Source organism: Pleurotus ostreatus (assembly GCF_014466165.1).
Source record: "Pleurotus ostreatus strain PC9 chromosome Unknown scaffold_5, whole genome shotgun sequence".
Taxonomy (NCBI): Eukaryota; Fungi; Basidiomycota; class Agaricomycetes; order Agaricales; family Pleurotaceae; genus Pleurotus; species Pleurotus ostreatus.
Genome location: NW_023503160.1, coordinates 2539055 through 2555953, shown reverse-complemented (window position 1 = coordinate 2555953; position 16899 = coordinate 2539055). Strand labels below are relative to the sequence as shown.

General features: G+C 50.9%; 7 protein-coding genes across 7 annotated transcripts; 4 read left to right on the top strand and 3 right to left on the bottom strand.

Moving 5' to 3' along the window:
• Window positions 1-1082: 1082 nt before the first annotated feature.
• PC9H_007951 (uncharacterized protein) lies at window positions 1083-2144 on the top strand (the record flags this gene model as incomplete). Its single annotated transcript, XM_036777474.1, has 9 exons — window positions 1083-1085; window positions 1134-1196; window positions 1249-1263; window positions 1317-1359; window positions 1414-1494; window positions 1551-1585; window positions 1638-1745; window positions 1832-1991; window positions 2038-2144. The coding sequence occupies 9 exons, from the start codon at window positions 1083-1085 to the stop codon at window positions 2142-2144; spliced, it is 615 nt and encodes a 204-aa protein (XP_036631094.1).
• Window positions 2145-3525: 1381 nt separating this feature from the next.
• On the top strand, window positions 3526-6623 carry PC9H_007950 (uncharacterized protein; the record flags this gene model as incomplete). The annotated part of the gene is made up of 15 exons (XM_036777473.1): window positions 3526-3753; window positions 3813-3907; window positions 3962-3992; window positions 4053-4298; window positions 4361-4530; window positions 4580-4643; window positions 4695-4735; window positions 4785-5017; window positions 5081-5233; window positions 5288-5473; window positions 5535-5654; window positions 5712-5910; window positions 5962-6126; window positions 6185-6449; window positions 6513-6623. 15 exons carry the CDS (start codon window positions 3526-3528, stop codon window positions 6621-6623), a joined length of 2307 nt encoding a protein of 768 aa, XP_036631093.1.
• A 466-nt stretch (window positions 6624-7089) lies between these two features.
• PTC1 (Protein phosphatase 2C 1) lies at window positions 7090-8697 on the bottom strand (the record flags this gene model as incomplete). Its single annotated transcript, XM_036777472.1, has 5 exons — window positions 7090-7257; window positions 7322-7659; window positions 7879-8212; window positions 8359-8556; window positions 8620-8697. 5 exons carry the CDS (start codon window positions 8695-8697, stop codon window positions 7090-7092), a joined length of 1116 nt encoding a protein of 371 aa, XP_036631092.1.
• Window positions 8698-9171: 474 nt separating this feature from the next.
• PC9H_007948 (uncharacterized protein) lies at window positions 9172-10849 on the bottom strand (the record flags this gene model as incomplete). The annotated part of the gene is made up of 8 exons (XM_036777471.1): window positions 9172-9216; window positions 9276-9389; window positions 9445-9570; window positions 9633-9779; window positions 9837-10114; window positions 10167-10348; window positions 10397-10676; window positions 10747-10849. The coding sequence occupies 8 exons, from the start codon at window positions 10847-10849 to the stop codon at window positions 9172-9174; spliced, it is 1275 nt and encodes a 424-aa protein (XP_036631091.1).
• A 1047-nt stretch (window positions 10850-11896) lies between these two features.
• PC9H_007947 (uncharacterized protein) lies at window positions 11897-13395 on the top strand (the record flags this gene model as incomplete). The annotated part of the gene is made up of 3 exons (XM_036777470.1): window positions 11897-12003; window positions 12057-12240; window positions 12304-13395. 3 exons carry the CDS (start codon window positions 11897-11899, stop codon window positions 13393-13395), a joined length of 1383 nt encoding a protein of 460 aa, XP_036631090.1.
• Window positions 13396-14435: 1040 nt separating this feature from the next.
• PC9H_007946 (uncharacterized protein) lies at window positions 14436-15155 on the top strand (the record flags this gene model as incomplete). The annotated part of the gene is made up of 1 exon (XM_036777469.1): window positions 14436-15155. One exon carries the CDS (start codon window positions 14436-14438, stop codon window positions 15153-15155), a length of 720 nt encoding a protein of 239 aa, XP_036631089.1.
• A 620-nt stretch (window positions 15156-15775) lies between these two features.
• On the bottom strand, window positions 15776-16727 carry PC9H_007945 (uncharacterized protein; the record flags this gene model as incomplete). Its single annotated transcript, XM_036777468.1, has 3 exons — window positions 15776-15809; window positions 15871-16065; window positions 16138-16727. 3 exons carry the CDS (start codon window positions 16725-16727, stop codon window positions 15776-15778), a joined length of 819 nt encoding a protein of 272 aa, XP_036631088.1.
• Window positions 16728-16899: the final 172 nt, after the last annotated feature.

Here is a 16899-nt window from a genome sequence, read left to right as displayed (position 1 = left end):
CGTAAACGCGAGCGGTGCACTCGATGCCGCAAGATCAAGAAGAGACGGCATTTCCGGAAAGACACAGATTTCCCTGTAACTTACTTCAAGACATGCGATAAATGTCGACAAAGGAAGGCCGAGCGCGCCATCGTGCGCCGTCCTTCATACACTTTTGCTGCCAGTTCGTCTCTAATCACATTCGCGTTAGCTTTCGTCCCTGACGTCGCGCTGCTTGCGAACATGCATTGGTGTACTATAGGACAATATCAGATGATGGCGCAGCTGTGCACCAGCAATGAGCTGAACGTCGTTTCTGGAGACAGGTCTGAGGTGGTGAGGAGTCGAGCGACAGAAAGCGCCTCGCCCCCTCGTGAAGAGATGTTATTGAGAACATTCATCGGGGAGGTGATTGGGACTCGAGATGCACTCGATTCGAGCTTCCTCATCCTGTGGTGCCGACGAGGAGGGAGTCCTGCCGAGATGTGGACTTCGGAAAGCCGTGTTCATCCCGTACGTTACATTCACTGTCTTTCTATCCGTTTGAATCTCGGCTCACGAGTCCGAAGGCTCACTCGCAATTCAAAACTGTTCCAGCCGTTTTATATAGTAGGATTCGTACTTTCCTATGATAATTTGCGATTGCCAATTTGGCTAACAAGCATGCACAAACTAGTAGAATCAAATATATCCCAAAGGACGGCGGCTTGGTCCTTACCATGGTTGCCTTTGCGAGACTGTGGAGACTCATGTGGTTTTGAGTCCGCCGCCGGCTCTGGCTCGTCAATCAGACGCGTAAGCAAAGCGATGGCGTCTCTTGAAGTTCTGATGAACCCTTTCGGCTCAGTGGCTTGGGATCAATTTCCATTTGAAAAATTTGCTACTCTCCTTTTCGCTAACTGAATAAACGCGTTGTTCAAGTGGTCACTGAGCTTTGGAACCGTCCTCGCCTTCATGTCGAGATGTTAGTCTCAACGAAAGTCCAGGGTCGCACGGTTGTCTAGAAGTTGGTGGTAAATAACAGTCATGTGATGGTAACCCCTCGCGACTGCTCGCGTTCTTCGACTCTTCCCCACAAGAATCGCCTGAGATAGCCCACTACAATGGTAGGTATATGCATACTTCGTACAACCATTGTATGACCATCATCATAGGCACCAAGAGGACTTTCGGCGGAGGAAAAGCGCGTCAAATTATTGGAAATCTTCCACGAAACTGTGAGCACACACGTTCATTTACAAGAAGCGAGTGTTGAGGAGCGCGATATAGAAAGACTTCTATCAGGTACGCGTTGGTTGTTACCTGATCTCAATAATGCACCCACGGGTCTCCGCCAGCTCAAAGAATTAGAGAAACTCGGCCCCAAAATGAAAGGAATCGGTAGGTCACATTCTCCAATGCATTAAAGTCCAATCACGACGGCAATGTGCTTAGTCTCACAATCCGTGAAGGAAGTCCTTCAATCTCTGGTCGACGACGGTCTCGTCCAAGGAGACAAGATCGGCTCATCCAATTGTAAGACGCCCTATATATGCGCCTTAATTTACCACATATCCCACATATCGGATCAGTCTTTTGGAGCTTTCCTTCCCAACGAGGCGCTATGGTGAGTCCGAGTTCACATAGTCATTACGCGTGTTCCTCTTAACACTTCTCAGGTGCAAGCCAGATTAAGCACGGTCAAGGAAACCCGTGACACCTACCAAAAGCAAATCGAGGAGCTTAGAATCTCCGTAGAAGAAGAGAAGGGTCAACGCCTTGAGTTGGTGAGAGCCACGACGATGATCCTTGCTAAACATCTCGTCTTCTAGTGTTATTTCACCAAGGCAGCCTGAACTCACCGATTGGTTAGGACAGTCGCAAGGAGGCTCTTCGGGTGCTAGCGTCACTGAAGGCTGAGCTGGCACAGCTAGAAGGGGAGATCAATGCGTACGGTGCTTGTGACCCAATCAAGATTGAAGAAAAGAAACGGGGTGTTGTCCTGGCCAAGGAGGCAGCCATTCGGTGGACAGGTAGGTTCGTTTCACCGTTGCTTCGACCTTGGCTAAAGAGCCGCAGACAACTACTCCGTCCTGTTGTCTCATTTCAGAAGACAGACCGGTGTCGAGGCCCAAGAGATCAAGCAATTCCTTGGAGTCGAGGACGAGTACGAAGATATCTATTAGCTTCAGTGGTGGATTGTTCACAGCGCAATAAGTCCTACATGCCCATGTGTCACTTACCGTACTAATCCCTTGCCTGTGCCCGAGGTAGAGCTCCTATTTCACCGAAACAAGGAATTCAATCCCCTTGACCCTTTGTGTTCGCTCAGTTCCCAGTTAAGGGTTGACACTACAACCACCGAAAGCCAAACCCCAGGCGTCGTCTTTAGCGGTGGACTGCATAAAGGCTCTAAGCCCACGAACCTCGCATCAAAACACGGTCAAAGGTGTTAATCGGATGAGAATATTTAGCGACGAACGTATAGAGACGGAAGTTTGGGCCGAATAACAAAGCAATTCGAAGATGTTCATTGATCCCACATCCTGCCTATATCAACCCACCACTAAGACCCTGGCAGTTGAAGCTTATGATCATTATGATCAACCTGGAAAACCGAATTTTCGCCGTTTTTGGAGATCAGATGCTGACGAGTAAGCGGAAGGTAATATCGCATGTCAACACAACAGAATAGAATGTGCCAGCATAGGAAGCGTGGATTACGATCGTCCTGCAGACAATCTAATGGGGTCAGTCGTTGTTGAGGTGCGTGCCCAGCGCTTCGGCTTTCCGCTACTCATGTATACCGACAAGTGCTTGGTGGTAGATCAGGAAAAGAGCTCCGTTTTTCGCGTGCAATAGACTTTGAGATCGGGATGCCGATCCGGCAGTGAAGATAAAACTATTGTGGGGGTGCCCCGCATGGACTATGAGGGGTTGACGTACATTCTAAAGATGCGTAACGATCGGACGTGGAAGGTGAGACCATATGATATCGTGTGTACCCTCCGTGGAATTCCACCTGCTCCACAGAAGTGATATGCTTATGCCCTAACAGAACGCGTCAGAATGCTGTATTATTGGATTACTCACTTTACCATGGTCATCTCCGCGAAATGGAGATTTCGGACGCGAACGGAAGTATTACACTGGCGTGTAAACGTAGGTCCAGAAAGAGAACATACTCATGGAGACAGCAAAATTGGCGATCGTGGATAAAGCGGTTTGTCTGCTGGTAGCTGCTGGTGCCCTTGGTCGCTGTTCGTCGATGCTGGTGGTCCAAGATCGATCAGGAACGCTCCAGGGAGGCGAAATTGTTTTCCCGATGGAATGGCGAACCATCGGAGGGAGTGGTTGGGATGGCGGAATGAATGCCGGGACTTGCTGTTGAGGATCGCGTAAAAATGAGAACTGATGGAAGCGAGAGTGCATGAGAAGGATTCAACCAGGAGGGAGTCAAGTGATGTGTCAGCACGTGGTGAAGCCGCCAGAGTCAAAACATAGGCTGAGGCTGCGACCGTTCACTGCGTCTTCCCTTACTCGAGCGTCTCTTTCGCCGCTGCGTCCATGTCGCTGTCGCCGTCTGCAGCCTCAAACGACTCAGAAGGACACACCATCAAGCGTCGACGCACAGACAGCATCGCGGATACTCATATGTCCCAATCACCCACAGACGGTCCGGCCCACAACGCCCAGCCCACAGCCCATATCCCGAAGAGAGGCGCCAGAGCCTGCACCGCCTGCAGAAAAGGCAAGAACAGGTGCGAAGGCGGCGAGGCAAGTGCTTTTAATCCCGTCACCGTCCCGCTCGCTGACCGCAGCGCCGTCCCGGCCCGGTTTTTGGCCTCATACAGGCTCCTTGTCGTCGTTGCCAGATCAGTGGTACTCCATGCATATTCGAAAAACCAGAGAAGAAGAATCCTCAGGCTTTGTCGAACCAGAGCGTAGAGTCAGTCTCACAGTATATCGCTATCGCAGAACATCGCACTCACCAGTTTCTCAGGCGCCTGTCTCGTCTTGAGGGACAGTATTTGGTATGACACCAAGGCATTTCGCTTAGCACATACCACGCTAATCACCGCTAAACGTCAAAGGTTATGCAAAGCCAAATGATTGGCATGCAATCTTCGTTAGACCGGATTTTATCTCTGGTCCAGAATCAGAACCAACCGGGGGTATCGCAGGTGTACTCGTCTGTACCCCCAAACCCACCCCGCGACCCTCCAGCGTACCCTCCTCCTATCTTGCCTGCTCATAGGAATGGCTTCGATGCTCCATCAAACAGTAGCGACCAACACAGAGCAAGGGCATTCCCACCCTTACCTGGCTTCGCACCACCTGTTGAGTCGCCTGGATTTTTCAAGGAGAATTGACACTGACATCCCGGAATCCGACAACATAGCCCCACAAGTATGCCACGTATGGTATTGTCCCCAGCACGGCTCCTTCGTCAGACGATGAGTCTGAAGACACGCTGCCAAGAGCCTCACTGAATGCACCAATAGAGGCCCTTCAAGGTCTTGCGAATGCCGCTGCTGAAGCAGCTGCAGTTACTTCTGCATCTCCTCCAAGGTAGGGCTTAAGCTTGCATCAGATCCACCATGTCAACGTCTCAATTCAGAGTCAAGAAGCGCAAGCGCGCTGAGCCCATCCCCCGAAATGCATTCCCCCACGTCGTTGAGAAGGTAACCTTCACATTATCACCCTCTTTATCCCTCACTGACCCGTGCGTCCAGGGCCTAGTTTCCGATGCCGAAGCTCGAGAGCTCTACCATATGTACCGCTGATTTTTGCTTAGTTTGAGTTCAGTATTGAGGGTTCGATAGATTCTTCGCTGGCTGCCACTTGTTCATTCCGCTTTTCGATCCTTCCTATGACACCTACGAGTCACTCATGGAGCGCACGCCATGGACCTTTGATGCCATCCTCGCAATCGCCAGCAAAATTCGCAGCGGTAGCGGGCCTCTGAGTTCCACCTTCTACAAGTGTCTGGAAGAAGCTCAGGGTATCGCAAGATCGTCCCTCTTCGGCCCGGTGGTGAGAAAAGAAGCCGTGATGGGTGAGTGGGAACATCTTGCCTTAATTGTTTTTCTTATACTGAATATCCTCCTTGTGAATTTAGGCATGCTACTCTTAGCTGCATGGAGTACTAATGGTTGGCTTCCCAGTGGCCACGCTATGCGCATGGCTCTGGATCTCGGTCTTCATCGTGCACTTGAGAAACTGGCTGATGATAATGGTAAGAAGAGGACTGAGGACGAGGAGCGAGACCTGGGTGGGTGCTGAATCCCTTCCTCTATTTAAACTAACGAAGAGGGCACTCATATAGTCGTATCGGCTCGCATCTGGCTATGTCTCTATTGGTTCGACCATCAAATGAGTCTTGGCACGGGCCGGCCTATCGTCCTGCGGGACGAAAACTCGATACGCCACTGTCGATTGTTATTGAAGCATCCGATGGCGAGTCCCACGGACGTGCGCCTGATCTCCCAGGTAGAGTTGATTGGCCAGAAAAGTGTGTTGATTTCCCATGGCTACCGCACACGCAGTGGCTGACGTTATCTCTACTTCGTTAGCTCAGATTTACGAAACGCTCGCACCATTGAATGGGCAAGTCAACCACAGTACGCTAGCATTCATTCGACGCGCCAACGTCGCTTTGGATAAATGGTGGCAGGACTGTGACGAACTGCACCGTAAGCTTTAGCGGTGTCCTTGTCAACCGTTCACTGTACTCATAACCTCCCGTCAAGGACAAACTATGGAGGAAGACGCCTTGCTTCGCAAAATCCTCGCGGGCGAACTCCATTACGCCAAGCTTTGGCTTGTTTGTGTAGCTTTGAGGGGTGTTGCCTGGGACAAGATGCCGTTTGAGCAACGCGAGCTTGCTTTCCAGGCCAAAGATGCCGCTGCCAACGTGATCTCAATATTCCTGACCTCTAATGCATACAGGTGGGTGTCCTTAGATGATTCGGCTCGACCGGTTGTTGAGCATCCGTACAGGGCCGCCTTGCGATATGCAGTACATGACAGCCTCGTAACGGCTGCATTTTCGGGGTTGTTCCTTCTAAAGATGGCCAATCTTTTCCCAACAGAACTCGACCTCGGTGCGATCATAGCGCAAGTTGAACAGCTCGCCCAATTGTTATCTGAAGTAGCAGCCGAAAGGTAGGCATCGTGGTCTGGCTTCGATGCTAATCAAGGCTCATTGAAGGGTCCATGGCAGGTATGCATTGACTCTGCGCATCATGCTAGCGAACCTTCGTCGCAAAGTCGGACTCGTCGCTGGGGCCATGTCAAACGCCTCGGCAATACCACCTCCCCAATTTGCCGAAGGTATGCTCGTTCCCTCGCCAGGTCCAGGTACCTTCGTCGACCCTACCCTACCCGCGCCCTTCACGATGGAAGAACTCGGCTTCGTATGGCCTAGCGACAGGAACGATAGAAGCATCTTCGATCCAAATACGATTCCCCTATGGCTACAAGAACAGGTGTTATTTTTGAACCTGCCTCTCATCGCGTTGAGACATGTTACTGACTTCGCCGGTTGCCAGAGCCTGACGGACCTAGGACTCCCCGTGAACGGATCCGACGGTATATTCCTCCAAGTGAATGGGTCGAACGGGTGGGCCGGCGAGTTTGCTCCCATGCCAGAGGCGTGGTGATGAGTTGATAAGATGTGTAATTATACTGTATTTGTGTTGTCTTATCGTCTCAAAAGTATTGAGGAGCTTCCATAACTACCCTTATTTGTATCGTCGAAGTACACTACGGACTATGTATATGGCTATAGGATATCGAGGATCATTCATCCACGTACCTGAATCACTCGTCTATTTCCCTCTGTGTATGTTGATCGCATAAAAGGTGGTTCCGCTGGCTCAATAGAGTACAAGGGCATACACGGATACAGTGGTAATTTACACGTTGCTAAGACCCCGAAGGAGGAGGAATATAGGATGCGACTACCCAAACGCGTATGCAAATGCAAAAAAAAGTACAATGTTCAATTTATGAGGAGAGTAACTCGATGACCAGCGTCGGGGTTACTTGGTAGCCAAATTGAATGAACGGTTGAGCACGGGTACGCACAGAGGGAGGTCCATGCCGACTTGTGATATGTAGACATCCCTAGGCAGTGCGCGGTGTAATGCTTTTGAACCGTACAACAATCACGGTGACATTGTCAGTTGTGTGTTGTGAAAGGGCGTGCTTTAGCAACTTAGTGCTGGCATGTTGGGCGTCGTCAATCTCGCGGACGAGGTCAATGGCAGCTTGGTCAGAAACCACATCCCACAACTACATCAATAGAACAATGTCAGCGAACCTGACAACATAACAATAAAGACGGATGAAAGCTCACCCCATCACAAGCCAAGACCAAGAACTCATCTTCATCACAAAGTTCGGTCTCGGTCGTATAAGGAGATCCAACGACAAAATCTTTCATCGCAGTATCACCCAAACTTCTAGTGACGGCCAAGACGCCATTCACCCGGCCGCTCATCACAAACCCGCCTGCGTCGGTTATCCGTTTGGCTTCTTGTTGATCTGTTCCTTTGTGATCGTAGGTCAGACGTGCAGCTTTGCCCGCACGACAAAGCACACCCCTCGCATCGCCGACATTAGCCGTATATAGCACGCGTTTACATGTGGCTGGTGGGACGATTGGCTGGACGGTGCTGTCATTCGTCTTGTGTCCTGTGGCACGCGTTGATATTGAGTTGCTGCTAAAATGCGATCCGGTAGGCGATCCGTTGGAGCCCAACAGCGAAATCGGGGATGTCGAGCGGGACGAAATCGCACTCGATATGGATCCGCCTCCGAGACTCCTCAAAGCCTTCTTTATACGGCTCCCGCTAGAGGCTTTTTTGTCCTTCTTAGGCTTCTTGTCGGAGGCGTCTGCGCCTTCGGCTCCACTGCTATCGTGGGGACTGTCGTCGGCTACCGTTGTTTGCGCTGATGCGGATGCTGAATCGGTTGGGGATGACTGTATGACGCTACGGCCTGGTATCGGAGTTTCCGAGTCCCCAGACGGCAACGATGCTGGTGAAGGCGGTGAGGTGGTAAATGATTGCTTGCCATCGCCATCTTCGATGCGAAGGAACGCGGTGACTGCGGTGCAACCGGAATGTATCTTGCCTTCCGATTCTTCACACATACGAGAGAGAACGTCATCTACATTGTGGAATGTCTTATCGAGCGTGTCAGGTATTGAGGTCGTGGGGTTCTTATGCAGAGCATCAAGGAGATACTGTGTATACGCAACGTGGATGGTCGCAGTGGAGATGCGGTGCGTTATCAATGCACAAGATGAACACCAATGTGGATTAGAAGCGGGGGATCGAGAAATGTGAATTAGTAAAATTGCCTATGGAAACGGAGATCGCAGTGGCATACCTCATGGAAATGTGCTCCGCACCATTCTGCAGCATGTTTTCCAGCGTGCCCATCGAAGACCGCAAAAAACCCCTGCCCACGGATCGAGTCAAAATCAACTACGAATGAATGCGCATCCTCCATCGTACGGCGAGTGCCCTTATCTTCCGCGACGCCAATCCCGAAGGCGAGATTTTGAGAAGGATGGCGATTTAGCACCTATACGTGAAGGACATTTGAGCTTCTGCACGCGTGAGTCATAGGCATCAATATCGGACGTACGCCGTATGTGTCGATCCCCTCTGCTTGGCTTATTGATTTCGACCGCGCATTCGGCGAATCGCTGAAATGTGGCGGCATTCTGGGCGCGTTTGGGCTTGGTTTGCTGGCGATGGTGGTGGTAACGAGTCAAGAATGAGAGGTGTGAATATATGCGGTATCAACGCGCGCGATGTTATAACCACAGTGGTGTGGCGTCTGAGGACAATAGAAATGTCTCGCCGGTTGTCAACACAAATCTTGTTCCCGACACTCAATAGAACGACGAGGCGATGATGGTGGTTGCAGAGCAAGTTACGTGCTTGACTTCTGAAATTGACCTCGGCGTTGATTTCCTCTCCACTTTGGATTACTCTGCTCACATGACGCTCGGAACACGCATAGCCTAATTCAATCGCTGATCATAGTGACTCCATCATGCCACATTCGCCGGTTAAAGGCACCCAGCTACGTCAGTTGCAGGACTCGCACAGCATCTGTGTTGAAGTTGAAGCGGCGATGCACATAATGCGCAGTGGATACAGGATGTGAAAGGCTGGATTAAATGGTATGGACTCAGGCTTCCTCCTCCTCACTCTCCTCTTCCTGCGCCTGTAAGAACTGCGGGATCGAGTCAGTCAGCCGGGGGCCGTGAAAATATGAATTACGCTACGACGCACCTTGACGAGAGTCTCCGTGCTCTTGAGGAAGTGCTGTCTTCCTTGAGGCTTGGAACCCTTCTGGTGCCAATAAATAATGGCCTGGTCCGATACACAGTCTTTATTGTACAACACCTAATTCAGTGGTAAGGATCCGCCGGTCCTAAAGCAGAGTTATATGGTTACGAACTTTCAAGATCTGGGGGAATGCTTTAATGATGCGGGTATCCTCATAGCAATACACTTGAACAACATTGATTAAAGCGACTTCTGTCTTGGGTCCGTTGCAAAAGGGTTCGAGTATAGGTGCAAATTTCTGGTCAAGGTAATACTTCTGTTTAGGCCGAGAGGTAGTTAGAAGAAGGATTTGTGACGTACGCTGACTTCCCGGAGAGCAAGTCCTTCAATCTGGTCTGGTCGTGCGCTCCAGTCGACGGAAGCCATCAGGCCCTGCCAAATGCATTGGATGAGCTCCGTGTCGGGCAAAGGGCTAGCATCTTGCTTCGACCTGATAGCAGCGATAATCTACCAACCCAAGTTATCCACAAAATGCACCACGCAAAACAACTCGTGATGACTTACGTTCTCGTCCGACTCCTCGTGTTCGCACATGGATTGAAGATCCTTCATGAGGCTGTCTTTGACGACCGCATACTGCTTCTTTGCCCACCATTCAGCGACCTGCGTCAGTCCTTCGTTCCTGAAGTGCTCTTCCAGGTATTTGGGCTCGCGCTTGTTCGGGGGGAAGAACGCCATTAGATCTTTAATGCCACCCTTCTTCAGTGCTGCCGCGAGGTGCTCCATAGACTGCTCAGCAAGGAAAGCTCTGAACACAACAGTGACGGCGGAAATGGATACATCTGTACGACGTATCGATGAGCGTTTCTAGATGCACGTAACGGCGTAACTCACCGTTCTTGATCAGATGATCCTTGGTAAGACTCTGCAGACACGCAGCACTCGCGAGGCCTTGTGAGATCAACAGCCCAGTCGTCATGGCGAGCTTGTCTTTCTGCGCAGGCGGCCAGCGATGCACGTACTGCAGGAGAGCGGGGAGGGATGATTCCTCAAGAGGTTTCTGCAAATACTTGTACCTACACGTAGCTCGTTAGGGTAGCTCGTTTGAGATCTTTAACACTCGCCTCCGAATGAGTTTATTCAGCACGTCGATGTACGGCTTCAGGTCTTCCATCTGAACGGGCTCCTTGACATGAGAGATGGAGAACGGCGAGGTGGGACCGCTCTCTTCGACGTAGGACCCTCCGGGCTGCAGCAAGCCTCCAACGAGAATGATCTCGAACAGCGCATCGGCATATTTCAAAAACTCGAGTGTCGATCCTGCCTGAACTAACTTGTTAGTGAAAGCGTCAAAGTCGCCTGCTGGGACGGTTTCAAGGTGCTTGTATAGCTGATCGCGGAAAACTATGCAACAATCACAGAAAAAACATTGAATTTGAATGTTCGAGTGGGGCGATCGCGAGGCATGGCGTACCGGTTGGTTCGTGCTTTGCGTGGGCCTTGACGGCGCCCTTTCTTGCTTTGATTCTGACCCCCTGCAGCGAAGGCTTTGGAGCTGTTGTTGGTTGCTGAGACATCCACAGGTTTCGACCCCAATTCAATCGAAAGTCGTGGATAATATAGCTGAAAGTGAGCAGATCAGGCCGATCTTCTTAGAATCATCACGTGACCAGCAAATCCACGCTGCAGCTGTCTCGAAAATAACTTCGAATGGCCTGCTGTATCCCGCCAGCTGCTGACAGAATGATGGTGGCAAACCCCACAAGAGACCAGGAAATACCGAAGCGGCTGTTGATATTGCACCAGACCACTAGCAAGCTTACACTCATCTGCCCCGATACCCATGGACAGAACCCAAGAATCAAACATATCAATGAATGCCGCGCTGGAACAATGATGGACTTGCAACCCTCGAACTCTGAATCATCTATCTTCGCATTCCCATCAAGCCCAACTCTAGATAACAAGTGAAACAAGAACAAGAAGCATCGTGACGATAGGTAGAGCTGGAACGTGATGGTGTGTAGCTGCTATGCTTTTCGTAAGTATGGTCTGACGACGGCGGGGGACCAAGACCCTAGGCAAGCACAACTCCTCCGGTCCCATCACCCCAACTGTGTGTCCATAGAAATTTCCATCGAACCAGGATCGACGAACGGAATCCAAGCCTATTTCCGGGGTGTCTTGTATTCCTTGGTGCAAGTTGCCGTTTATGAAAATTTGATGGCATATTGCGTCCTATCCTAGATCCCCTCGCCTCGTGGCTCATGGTCTGGAAATCCGACACATCAGTGGCAAGCCTTCATTTTAGCGTCTCGCCAAAGCAGGTCCAAGAATTCTCCAATGTTAGGCCAGTACACCGTTCATAAGACTGTATGTACATGGCCTAATAGTGGCAGAAGGAACTGATCATCAGCTATATTCGCAGCAGCAGAAGCGCGGCCTGGAAACCATATGTATATCCCTACCTAATTCAGGTACACATATTAGCGCAAGGCCATCCATCAAGCCGTGGAAAGTCTGCGCCCACAACGTTATACAAGTGCTCACAAAACGCACAAAAGAGAATCCCGCATAAAATACCTGCTGTTCCAGTCCCTCGAGTCGGCCTCCCTCCGTCATCAATGGCTTCCACGAGTGGCAGCACAATGCATTCCATGACCAGCGGTTATTCTTTTGCAGAGGGACTCGACCTCGAGGAGGTATTTGACATCAAGGCTGCTTCGTCAGAGTATGTGACTAGACATTTTTTCCCTCTGTAGTATTGCTGACATCTGGGTCAAGTTCGATGGGATATCTCCTCGATGACGATCCAAGCCTCAAATCTTTCCCTATCAACAATGGGCTTTTCGACGATGATCGCATGGGCGCACTTTGGAAGCCCACGGATGATGATCCTCATCTAGACGAGGTTGTCATACTCGACACTTCCGATCCCCCGTTAGCAGTCCTACTTGGCCGCACCGTCGTGAGTCCCTCGAAACCGATTCAAAATCTGAATCAAATGCTCACACTCGTGTACTGATTCCAGGAGGACTGCTTTCGCGGATTTCCGTCTCCCAGTAACCTTCCCTCTCCCCTCACTGATTCATCAGCTTCCTCACCGGAAACTTCGCCATGGTGCGAACACTGGCATCCGCTCCCGAAACAAGACCCGGACCCAGCGATCGACATTGTACTCGACAAAATGTACCAGAAGATGCGTATCTATTCGCCCACCCCTGAACCTGAACTCGAGCCGACAGACCATGCCGAAACCAGCTCCTTCTCAGTAGATAAAGCCCCAGTCACTCCTTCGGTTACTCATTCACCTTCGGCGCGTGACAATGAGGAAATTGGGGAACCCTCTCACGTAAATGCCAATGGGACATTAAATGTCGAATTACTCCGAGTCGAAGCTGCTGCGACTATTGTACCGAGCACTACAGTGCAGACACGACCCGCTGCGCCACCGAAGAAGGCTTCTCTTCGGCCTTGTAGATCGAGTATGGCGATCGCTGCTGCTTCATCACCCGGACCTGCTAGTCCAACAAGTGATTCAGGAGTGGAAGCGCCACACTTCGACCGGCAACTCAGAAGTCGCTCTTCTACTCCCAAAGACATACCTTCCGCTGGACATGATGTGATTGCAGTTCCGCCACCTATATCATCGTCCTCCCTACTATCGCCCAACCGCGTGTCCGTTCGGCGTCGGGCTGATGAAGCTGATACCGCCGATGATGACATAGTTGTCGATTCCCAGCCGCCAGCTAAGAAAGCTAGGGTTTCACCTATCCGAACGACTGGAAAGGCTAGTCGTAAGAAGGCTAGAATAACGTCTAGCCCGAGCGCTGGCTCCAGTGGGTCCTCAGCACAAGGTGGGCGGCCCAAGGGGCCCCACAAATGTCCCCACCCCTGGTGCGGCAGCACTTTCTCGCGCAGGGGAGATGTGGAACGCCATCTGAGGAATGCATCGGCTCATATCACCAGTATTGATCAACTCGACGACCGGGCTCGGTGCTCGAAGTGTGGCGAGAACTTATCTCGGGCAGATGCTCGGAAGAGACACGAACTCAAGGGCTCTTGTGGCAAACGGACGATACGCCAGCGTGGGGTTGCGATACCCCGTTTACCGAAAGCCTAGGTCGTGTACATATTTCTTTCTGCGCGTTGGGAGCTCGCACTCACACTCATTTGTGCTGTTCATACATTCGACTTCTATCACCGCTCCCATCGTTTTACCATCTCGTTCTCCATTGGCTGTACAATTTTAGTGTGTAAATGTTTCTATATTCCGTATGTAGGCACCTGTACCAGTATCGAATATGCCACCATGAATCAATGATTGTGTGTATAGAGATGCATCCGGTGACCATTCCGCAGTGTAAGAGTCGCGCCTACAGCAATCCACACTAGCAGAGCTGTCTCTGGGCACCGATTACTGGCGCTGCCGTAATCATCTGCTGATGCTGGGACAATTTTTCATTTGGGAAGGATTATGACAGGTTTCGATTCGAAAGCTCTCCGTTGCTAGTCAGTGCTGGCCAATTTACCGATCTAAATGTAGCGTATCTGAATCTCGATGTCGAGTGCCGCTGCTCGCTGTACTGGACATTGCGCACCCCAAACGGACGACGACGACGCAAGAGCATATGGTACTTTGACAGCAAACGCTGCTCTGGGAAATTCCTAATCGGATTTCAGAAAAGCCTCCGTCGCGCCACGGCACCTTGTGGCAATTCGACCCTGGCGATTTGCTCTCTTCGGGCTTCTTCTAAATCAGTGCAGGCCCTTGTCCCTCATTTTCTTTTTTTGCCTCTTATATATCTCCACTTTTCAGTTGCGCTTCCGACGTCGCTTCCTACTTTCTTAGTAGCTCGTCGTCTCAGCCAGCACCGACGCTCCTTTAACACCTTTCGGCGCCATCTCGAACCCTGAGCGCCCCCCGCACTCGTCAAACAGTTAACTCTGTTCCGAGCCACAGCCTCCCCCCCGCACGCAGTCAGCCAGAAGCCCTTATAGAGCTTCTGCCGCACCCACTGACCCCTGGTCATCTCGCCAATCCATATTACCCACCGCCGACTCACTAGGTACGTCCCCTTGACCTTCTCTTCTCCCGCAGCATAGGCTCATCGACTTAATGCTTAGTTTAGCATATTCACGTAAATCGGCGAAGAGGCGGACATGTCCAGCTCGTCAAGCTCTAACATCACCATCCTCAATAGGACAGCCTTTCCATTAAACGTCGCACTGAGCATACTTGCTCCATTTCAGCACATAAACGCACTAGAGCCTGGAGACGTTTGGACGACCGAATCACCTTCATTTCTACCACTGCCTTCGAACGATAACTTTCCGCGACGGGCGGTCAAAGCTTTAAGCCCGCTTCTCCTCTCGCGTTCTAAATGGCTGAAACGACTACCGATCAAACCCAAGGTGTCAATCGACATCAGATTTGATCATGAACATAACCGATACTCAGAGGAGGAAGCGTATCATCTCTGGACATCGTTTTCGGCGCGTTGGCTTGGACTGATTGCTCTGTCCGGCGCATTCGTTACCATCGTTAGCTCCCAAGTAATTGGCATCGTTTCACCGAGCTCAAGCAGACGGATACCTGCCAGTTGTTTAGCACTCGGTGTATTCGGTGTACTCTGCTTGATAGTCTCATTCTATGGTGTGTACAATCTTACAGAGTTCCTTCTTACTTTTACACGTCTACTACAGAACGTCGGGAAGCATGCAAAGATAAAGACCCAGCTCTCACGGAGGGTCGAGTATTATCAGCAACAGTCCCTGCGCACACTCTCTACCGTTCAGCACCTCCCCCATCACCCTCCCCCCGTGGCCACACAAACCTTGCCGTACTGTGGATACGTGGCCGCTTCGCCCTCTGGGATCTAGACCTAGACCAAGAAATTTACGCACATTTTAACGGCAGACGGTGAACGGCCTGATACTCCAGTCTTCTCGAGTCTTCGCCACGTCTTCGGCATCTTTCCCTCTGCTTCGCGACAGGCTCTCGTGGAGAGGCAGATGTTTCATGCCCGGGATGACCGTGTGTGTGTATGCTGTACAATTTCCACGGGAGCCCACTTCGAGATCGTTTATCTTCGATGGACTTGTTAGATCGTGGTTCTCTAGGTTTCCCCGGTCCGTTGTTGGTGGTCGGGAATCCTACAGCGCGGTACACATGCCCTTGTGGTATAGTACCAGTGCTGGCACTTGCTGTGTATAGTTTTCGTAGGTTTTCGGTGGGGACACAAGTTAAATAACAATGTAATATTATGAGGAATACAAGTGCACTATACCCAGCGTTTCGAACACCGAACCCGCCTGATAACATCATCTATAGCCCTTATGAGTGTGTATTATGTGTGTACTGGATTATGCATATACGAACACGAAGGCTCTCATCCTCCACCGAGAATAAATGGTACAAATTCATGACGAATGAACGGACAGCACGAATGAACGGATAGAGGAAAGCGTAGGATTAAAAATGAATAACAGACTGGTAGCGACTATGCTTCCTCTTCGGCGTCCTTGTACAAATGCCTGAAAGATCGTATACCCGATTAATGCGAAGCGGCAAGCGAGAGAGAGCAGAACTACTTACGATCCCAAATATTTATTCATTGAAAACATGTCAATTTTGTCCGACTTGAAGATGGCTTTCATGGGCGCATCACAGATGATCTCCTTCTTGTTCGAAGGGTTCTGTAGATCGTTTGCTTTTATGTACACCCAGAGCTGCTTCACGACTTGTGGCCGCGACAGCTTATCTACTGCAAGCAGCGAAGCCAGGGGCGGACTAGCACACAATCAATATCGTCAGAACGCGTGAATTGCATGGAAAACGCGCAGAACTCGCCTCAGGGTGTACTCTTTCGCGAAACCGCCTCGCGCGGCGGACTTCGCTTTCGGCTTGTCGCCAGCGTCTGACCCGTCGTCCGAATCCACAATTGCCGCACTCTTCCTCTTTCGAGGCTTTTTTGGTGTTCCACTAGTAGCACGAGCAGAGCGGGTAGCACTCCTTCGACCGCCTCCATTTATCTCATTTGATATTTGCCGCGCAAGCTGCTCGTCGCTAAGTTCCTTCTTTCCCTTCTTCGCTTTCTTCGCAGGAGGTGCAGATTCGGCTTCTTCGTCTTCATCTCCAGCCTCTTCCTCGCCGTTCTCGCCATAATCCTCTGACTGCTCCGATTGTTTGCGCTTCCTCGATGTGTCCGACGCACCCTCTCCGTGGTCCTCTCCTCCGTCATCACCCCCTGGCTCCCGTACACTCTCATAAACCCGCGCAATTACCAAGTCTACATCCTCCTTATTCTCTTTCATGAACTCCGAAGTCAACGAAGGATCCAATTCCGTGAGTTGACGACGGACGCGTTTTGCGCTGATAGTGTTTAAATCCGTCCCTGGAGCAGAGAGAATCTCCTTAATTAAAGGCTCGAGCGAGTTGAAGTCAAAACCCATGGTGAATGAAAAGTAATAGACAAGAATAGGAGGTAAAGAGCGAGCAAGAACTTGACGTGGACGTAGACGCAGACTCGCTCGGACGTCAATCCCTCCGGTCGCCACGCGAGAATCTAACATACATAAATAGTACGCCACCACGGCCACTTCCAAGATCGAGAAGCTTCAGGTA